Below are 8451 nucleotides of genomic sequence, written 5' to 3' on the forward strand. Positions count from 1 at the left end.
GGGATACCTAGTCAGTTGTACAACAGAAAGGGGATACCTAGTCAGTTGTACAACAGAAAGGGGGATACCTAGTCAGTTATACAACAGAAAGGGAAAGGGGATACCTAGTCAGTTATACAACAGAAAGGGGATACCTAGTCAGTTATACAACAGAAAGGATACCTAGTCAGTTATACAACAGAAAGGGGATACCTAGTCATTATACAACAGAAAGGGGGATACCTATCAGTTATACAACAGAAAGGGGGATACCTAGTCAGTTATACAACAGAAAGGGGGGATACCTAGTCAGTTATACAACAGAAAGGGGATACCTAGTCAGTTATACAACAGAAAGGGGGGATACCTAGTCAGTTGTACAACAGAAAGGGAAAGGGGGATACCTAGTCAGTTGTACAACAGAAAGGGGATACCTAGTCAGTTATACAACAGAAAGGGGATACCTAGTCAGTTATACAACAGAAAGGGAAATGGGAATGCCTAGTCAGTTGTACAACAGAATGGGAAATGGGAATGCCTAGTCAGTTGTACAACAGAATGCTTTCAACCGAAACGTCTCTTCCACATTTAACCCAACCCCTCTGAATTAGAGAGTTGCGAGAGGATTCCTTAATCGAATTCCACATCATCGGCGCACGGGGAACACTTGATGTTGGGAGTTAACTGCCTTGCTCAAGGGCAGAACGGCAGATTTTTACTTAATTAATCTTGAAAAAGGCAGTTCGGACCTGTTATAGCATGTTCATGAAATGCTTATAGATGTGTAATGTGGTATGGATGCGCAGTCAAAGTAAATCGGACCCATAAATGCTGCTTTGTGCTTACAGTTACAAACTGGGTTAGGGTTCATAACCAGTGGGTTAGGGTTCATAACCAGTGGGTTAGGGTTCATAACCAGTGGGTTAGGGTTCATGACCAGTGGGTTAGGGTTCATAACCAGTGGGTTAGGGTTCATAACCAGTGGGTTAGGGTTCATGACCAGTGGGTTAGGGTTCATGACCAGTGGGTTAGGGTTCATGACCAGTGGGTGAGGGTTATATATATATATATATATATATGCCATTTAGCAGACGCTTTTATCCAAAGCGACTTACAGTCATGTGTGCATACATTCTACGTATGGGTGGTCCCGGGGATCGAACCCACTACCCTGGCGTTACAAGCGTCATGCTCTACCAACTGAGCTACAGAAGGACCAGTGGGTTCATGACCAGTGGGTGAGGGTTCATGACCAGTGGGTTAGGGTTCATGACCAGTGGGTTAGGGTTCATTCATTTTGTTATGGTGGGTTAGTGTTATGGTGGGGTAGTGTTATGGTGGGGTATTGTTATGGTGGGTTATTGTTATGGTGGGTTATTGTTATGGTGGGTTAGTGTTATGGTGTGGTATTATTATGGTGGGTTAGTGTTATGGTGGGTTAGTGTTATGGTGGGTTACGGTTAGTGTTATGGTGGGGTAGTGTTATGGTGGGTTAGTGTTATGGTGGGTTAGTGTTATGGTGGGTTAGTGTTATGGTGGGGTAGTGTTATGGTGGGGTAGTGTTATGGTGGGTTAGTGTTATGGTGGGTTACGGTTAGTGTTATGGTGGGGTAGTGTTATGGTGGGTTAGTGTTATGGTGGGGTAGTGTTATGGTGGGGTAGTGTTATGGTGGGTTAGTGTTATGGTGGGTTAGTGTTATGGTGGGTAAGGATTATGGTGGGTTAGTGTTATGTTGGGTTAGGATTATGGTGGGTTAGTGTTATGGTGGGTTAGTGTTATGGTGGGTTAGTGTTATGGTGGGTTAGTGTTATGGTGGGTTAGGGATTATGTTGGGTTAGTGTTATGGTGGGGTAGTGTTATGGTGGGTTAGGGATATGGTGGGTTAGGATTATGGTGGGTTAGGGATATGGTGGGGTAGTGTTATGTTGGGTTAGGGATTATGTTGGGTTAGTGATTATGTTGGGTTAGGGATTATGTTGGGTTAGGGATTATGTTGGGTTAGTGTTATGGTGGGTTAGTGTTATGGTGGGTTAGTGTTATGGTGGGTTAGTGTTATGTTGGGTTAGGATTATGGTGGGTTAGTGTTATGGTGGGTTAGGATTATGGTGGGTTAGGATTATGGTGGGTTAGTGTTATGGTGGGTTAGGATTATGGTGGGTTAGGATTATGGTGGGGTAGGATTATGGTGGGGTAGTGTTATGGTGGGGTAGTGTTATGGTGGGGTAGTGTTATGGTGGGGTAGTGTTATGGTGGGGTAGTGTTATGTTGGGTTAGGATTATGGTGGGTAAGGATGGATATTGACATTAGAGAGGTTGTATTTTCTTTAGTTCTGTCTGGTTTCAGTAAAACACAGGTTTGTAGAGCACCCAAGAGAAAACGTGGGTTCATACGCACTGCACCAAACCCTCCATGCAGAACGAAGTGGGGTTGTTGCCAAAGAGTTCCCATGAGGTTGTGATGTCACCTTACTCATAACTTCTGGAGCCAGACCCCAGGAATGTCATCGTCATGGGTACAGTGTCAATCTTTATTTAACTAGGCAAGCCAGTTAAGAACAAATTCTTATTTTCAATGACGGCCTGGGAACAGTGGGTTAACTGCCTGTTCAGGGGCAGAACGACAGATTTGTACTTTGTCAGCTCGGGGGTTTGAACTTGCAACCTTCCGGTTACCAGTCCAACGCTCTAACCACTAGGCTACCCTGCCGCCCCGATACCTGATAACCCTGGTCTCCACAACGGTAAGAAAAAACAATGACTTACCAAATGTGTCAGAGTCAGGCACTTGAAAAACTGTGCATCGAGATCTATAACTATTCAGGGAATGCTTGGAAACCAAAGTTGTCAGCTGCCGGTGGCTGGCTAGATGGTTTCATAAGTACTACAGGTCTGAACTGGCCATCAGAGGGGCAATCAGGGAAGAATGTACTGAATGTATTTGCTGATATAAGAGTTCTCTGGTCTCCTCATTCAGAAGTCTGTTTGCTGCTAGGTTGATTCTCTACACTGTTTACACAGCAGTAGCAGCAGCATGGCCCGGATGTAGAGAGCACATGATGACTTCTTCTCTGGGGTCTAGTGTGTAGTCCCAGGGGTCTAGGGGGGTCTGGTGTGTAGTACCAGGGGGTCTGGCATGTAGTCCCATGGGGTCTGGGGGGTCTGGTGTGTAGTCCCAGGGGTCTGATGGGGTCTGGTGTGTAGTCCCAGGAGGTCTGATGGGGTCTGGTGTGTAGTCCCAGGAGGTCTGGGGGGTCTGGGAGGTCTGGTGTGTAGTCCCGGGGGTCTGGGAGGTCTGGTGTGTAGTCCCAGGGGGTCTGGGGGGTCTGGTGTGTAGTTCCAGGGGGTCTGGTGTGTAGTTCCAGGGGGTCTGGTGTGTAGTCCCAGGGGGTCTGGTGTGTAGTCCCAGGGGGTCTGGTGTGTAGTCCCAGGGGGTCTGGTGTGTAGTCCCAGGGGTCTGGTGTGTAGTCCCAGGGGTCTAGTGTGTAGTCCCAGGGGGTCTGGTGCGTAGTCCCGGGGGTCTGGTGCGTAGTCCCGGGACGTCTGGTGCGTAGTCCCGGGGGTCTGGGACGTCTGGTGCGTGGTCCCGGGGGGGTCTGGGGCGTCTGGTGCGTGGTCCCGGGGGGGTCTGGGACGTCTGGTGCGTGGTCCCGGGGGTCTGGGACGTCTGGTGCGTGGTCCCGGGGGGTCTGGGACGTCTGGTGCGTGGTCGGGGGTCTGGGGCGTCTGGTGCGTGGTCGGGGGGTGGGACGTCTGGTGCGTGGGGGGTCTGGGACGTCTGGTGCGTGGTCCCGGGGGTCTGGGACGTCTGGTGCGTGGTCCCGGGGGTCTGGGACGTCTGGTGCGTGGTCCCGGGGGTCTGGGACGTCTGGTGCGTGGTCCCGGGGTCTGGGACGTCTGGTGCGTGGTCCCGGGGGTCTGGGACGTCTGGTGCGTGGTCCCGGGGGTCTGGGACGTCTGGTGCGTGGTCCCCGGGGTCTGGGGACGTCTGGTGCGTGGTCCCGGGGGTCTGGGACGTCTGGTGCGTGGTCCCGGGGGTCTGGGACGTCTGGTGCGTGGTCCCGGGGTCTGGGACGTCTGGTGCGTGGTCCCGGGGTCTGGGACGTCTGGTGCGTGGTCCCGGGGGTCTGGGGCGTCTGGTGCGTGGTCCAGGGGGGTCTGGGACGTCTGGTGCGTGGTCCCGGGGTCTGGGACGTCTGGTGCGTGGTCCCGGGGGGTCTGGGACGTCTGGTGCGTGGTCCCGGGGTCTGGGACGTCTGGTGCGTGGTCCCGGGGGTCTGGGGACGTCTGGTGCGTGGTCCGGGGGGTCTGGGACGTCTGGTGCGTGGTCCCGGGGGTCTGGGACGTCTGGTGCGTGGTCCCGGGGTCTGGGACGTCTGGTGCGTGGTCCCGGGGGGTCTGGGGCGTCTGGTGCGTGGTCCCAGGGGTCTGGGGCGTCTGGTGCGTGGTCCCAGGGGTCTGGGACGTCTGGTGCGTGGTCCCAGGGGGTCTGGGACGTCTGGTGCGTGGTCCCAGGGTCTGGTGCGTGGTCCCAGGGGGTCTGGTGCGTGGTCCCAGGGGGTCTGGTGCGTGGTCCCAGGGGTCTGGTGCGTGGTCCCAGGGGGTCTGGTGCGTGGTCCCAGGGGGTCTGGTGCGTGGTCCCAGGGGGTCTGGTGCGTGGTCCCAGGGGTCTGGTGCGTAGTCCCAGGGGTCTGGTGCGTAGTCCCAGGGGGTCTGGTGCGTAGTCCCAGGGGGTCTGAGGTGCGTAGTCCCAGGGGGTCTGGTGCGTAGTCCCAGGGGGTCTGGTGCGTAGTCCCAGGGGTCTGGTGCGTAGTCCCAGGGGGTCTGGTGCGTAGTCCCAGGGGGTCTGGTGCGTAGTCCCAGGGGGTCTGGTGCGTAGTCCCAGGGGGTCTGGTGCGTAGTCCCAGGGGGTCTGGGAGGTCTGGGGGTGGTCCCAGGGTCTGGGAGGTCTGGGGGTGGTCCCAGGGGGTCTGGGAGGTCTGGGGGGTGGTCCCAGGGGGTCTGGGAGGTCTGGTGTGTAGTCCCAGGGGTCTGGTGTGTAGTCCCAGGGGTCTGGTGTGTAGTCCCAGGGGTCTGGTGTGTAGTCCCAGGGGTCTGGTGTGTAGTCCCAGGGGTCTGGTATGTAGTCCCAGGGGGTCTGGTGTGTAGTCCCAGGGGGTCTGGTGTGTAGTCCCAGGGGGTCTGGTGTGTAGTCCCAGGGGGTCTGGTGTGTAGTCCCAGGGGTCTGGTGTGTAGTCCCAGGGGGTCTGGTGTGTAGTCCAAGGGGTCTGTGTGTAGTCCAAGGGGGTCTGGTGTGTAGTCCCAGGGTCTGGTGTGTAGTCCCAGGGGGTCTGGTGTGTAGTCCCAGGGGTCTGGTGTGTAGTCCCAGGGGTCTGGGGGGTATGTGTGTAGTCCCAGGGTTCTGGGGGTCTGGTGTGTAGTCCCAGGGGTCTGGGGGGTTTGGTGTGTAGTCCCAGGGGGTCTGGGGGGGTTTGGTATGTTGTCCCAGGGGTCTGGTGGGGTCTGGTATGTTGTCCCAGGGGTCTGGGGGGGATCTGGTATATAGTCCCAGTGGGTCTGGGGTGGTCTGGGGGTTTGGTGTGTAGTCCCAGGGGGTCTGGTGAGGTCTGGTGTGTAGTCCCAGGGTCTGCTATGTAGTCCCAGGGGTCTGGGGGTCTGGTATGTAGTCCCAGGGGGTCTGGGGGGGTCTGGTATGTAGTCCCAGGGAGTCTAGGGGATCTGGTGTGTAGTCCCTGGTGGTCTGGGGGTCTGGGGGTCTGGTGTGTAGTCCCAGGGGCCTGGGGGTCTGGGGGTCTAGTGTTTAGTCCCAGGGGGCCTGGGGGTTCTGGGAGTCTAGTGTGTAGTCCCAGGGGCCTGGGGCGTCTGGGGTTCTGGTGTGTAGTCCCAGGTGGTCTGGGGGGTCTGGGGGTCTGGGAGGGTCTGGTATGTAGTTCCAGGGGCCTGGGGATCTGGTGTATAGTGCCTGGGGTCTGGGGGTCTGGTGTGTAGTTCCAGGGCCTGGGAGGTCTGGTGTGTAGTCCCAGGGTGCCTGGGGTGTGTAGTCCCAGGGTGCCTGGTGAGGGTCTGTGTGTAGTCCCAAGGGGTCTGGGGGTCTGGTGTGTAGTCCCGGGGGGCCTGGGGGTCTGGGGGATCTGTGTAGTCCCTGGTGGTCTGGGGGTCTGGGGGGGTCTGGTGTGTAGTCCCAGGGGGCCTGGGGGTCTGGGGGGTCTGGCGTGTAGTCCCTGGTGGTCTGGGGTGTCTGGTGTGTAGTCCCAGGGGCCTGGGGTCTGGTGTGTAGTCCCAGGGGGCCTGGGATCTGGTCTGTAGTCCCTGGTGGTCTGGGGGTCTAGGGGGTCTGGTGTGTAGTCCCAGGGGCCTGGGGGTCTGGGGGGTCTGGTGTATAGTCCCAGGGGGCCTGGGGGTCTGGGGGTCTGGTGTATAGTCCCAGGGGGCCTGGGGGTCTGGGGGTCTGGTGTATAGTCCCAGGGGTCGGGGGGTCTGGGGATCTGGTGTATAGTCCCAGGGGGTCGGGGGTCTGTTGTGTAGTCCCAGGGGGTCTGTTGTGTAGTCCCAGGGGTCTGGTGTGTAGTCCCAGGGGGTCTGGTGTGTAGTCCCAGGGGGTCTGGTGTGTAGTCCCAGGGGGTCTGGTGTGTAGTCCCAGGGGTCTGGTGTGTAGTCCCAGGGGTCTGGTGTGTAGTCCCAGGGGGTCTGGTGTGTAGTCCCAGGGGTCTGGTGTGTAGTCCCAGGGGTCTGGTGTGTAGTCCCAGGGGGTCTGGTGTGTAGTCCCAGGGGGTCTGGTGTGTAGTCCCAGGGGGGTCTGTGTGTAGTCCCAGGGGGTCTGGGTGTGTAGTCCCAGGGGGTCTGGTGTGTAGTCCCAGGGGGTCTGGTGTGTAGTCCCAGGGGGTCTGGTGTGTAGTCCCAGGGGTCTGGTGTGTAGTCCCAGGGTCTGGTGTGTAGTCCCAGGGGGTCTGGTGTGTAGTCCCAGGGGTCTGTGTAGTCCCCAAGGGGTCTGGTAGTCAGGGGGTCTGGTGTAGTCCCAGGGGTCTGGTGTGTAGTCCCAGGGGGTCTGGTGTGTAGTCCCAGGGGGTCTGGTGTGTAGTCCCAGGGGGTCTGGTGTGTAGTCCCAGGGGTCTGGTGTGTAGTCCCAGGGGGTCTGGTGTGTAGTCCCAGGGGGTCTGGTGTGTAGTCCCAGGGGGTCTGGGTGTGTAGTCCCAGGGGGTCTGGTGTGTAGTCCCAGGGGGTCTGGGTGTGTAGTCCCAGGGGGTCTGGTGTGTAGTCCCAGGGGTCTGTGTGTAGTCCCAGGGGTCTGGTGTGTAGTCCCAGGGGGTCTGGTGTAGTCCCAGGGTCTGGTGTGTAGTCCCAGGGGGTCTGGTGTAGTCCCAGGGTCTGGTGTGTAGTCCCAGGGGGTCTGGTGTGTAGTCCCAGGGGTCTGGTGTGTAGTCCCAGGGTCTGGTGTGTAGTCCCAGGGGTCTGGCAGTCCCAGGGGTCCTGGTGTGTAGTCCCAGGGGGGTCTGGTGTAGTCCAGGGTCAGGTCTGGTGTGTAGTCCCAGGGGGGTCTGGTGTGTAGTCCCAGGGGGTCTGGTGTGTAGTCCCAGGGGGGTCTGGTGTGTAGTCCCAGGGGTCTGGTGTGTAGTCCCAGGGGTCTGTAGTCCCAGGGGGTCTGGGTGTGTAGTCCCAGGGGGGTCCTGGTGTGTAGTCCCAGGGGGTCTGGTGTGTAGTCCCAGGGGTCTGGTGTGTAGTCCCAGGGGGTCTGGTGTGTAGTCCCAGGGTCTGGTGTGTAGTCCCAGGGGGGTCCTGGTGTGTAGACCCAGGGGTCTGGTGTGTAGACCCAGGGTCTGGTGTGTAGACCCAGGGGGTCTGGTGTATGAACCCAGGGGATCTGGGGGTCTGGTGTGTAGTCCCAGGGGATCTGGGGGTCTGGTGTGTAGTCCCAGGGGGGTCTGATGGGGTCTGGTGGTAGTCCCAGGGGTCCTGATGGGGTCTGGTGTGTAGTCCCAGGGGTCTGGTGTGTAGTCCCAGGGGGTCTGGGTGTAGTCCCAGGGGTCTGGTGTGTAGTCCCAGGGGGTCTGGTGTGTAGTCCCAGGGGATCTGGGGGGGTCTGTTGGTGTGTAGTCCCAGGGGATCTGGGGGTCTGGTGTGTGGTCCCAGGGGTCCTGATGGGGTCTGGTGGTAGTCCCAGGGGGTCTGATGGGGTCTGGTGTGTAGTCCCAGGGGTCTGGTGTGTAGTCCCAGGGGGTCTGGTGTGTAGTCCCAGGGGGTCTGGTGTATTCCCAGGGGTCTGGTGTGTAGTCCCAGGGGGTCTGGGGGTATGGTGTGTAGTCCCAGGGTTCTGGGGGGTCTGGTGTGTAGTCCCAGGGGTCTGGGGGGTTTGGTGTGTAGTCCCAGGGGGTCTGGGGGGTTTGGTATGTTGTCCCAGGGGTCTGAGGGGGTCTGGTATGTTGTCCCAGGGGTCTGGGGGATCTGGTATATAGTCCCAGTGGGTCTGGGGTGGTCTG

General features: G+C 58.2%; 1 protein-coding gene across 1 annotated transcript; it reads right to left on the bottom strand.

Moving 5' to 3' along the window:
* Positions 1-3484: 3484 nt before the first annotated feature.
* LOC124030262 (basic proline-rich protein-like) lies at positions 3485-6462 on the bottom strand (the record flags this gene model as incomplete). The annotated part of the gene is made up of 4 exons (XM_046341681.1): positions 3485-4582; positions 4875-4956; positions 5793-6215; positions 6266-6462. Coding segments are annotated over 4 exons (1800 nt in total), but the record flags the coding sequence as incomplete, so codon positions are not given.
* Positions 6463-8451: the final 1989 nt, after the last annotated feature.

The sequence above is a fragment of the Oncorhynchus gorbuscha genome, unplaced genomic scaffold, assembly GCF_021184085.1.
Source record: "Oncorhynchus gorbuscha isolate QuinsamMale2020 ecotype Even-year unplaced genomic scaffold, OgorEven_v1.0 Un_scaffold_10293, whole genome shotgun sequence".
NCBI lineage: Eukaryota > Metazoa > Chordata > Actinopteri > Salmoniformes > Salmonidae > Oncorhynchus > Oncorhynchus gorbuscha.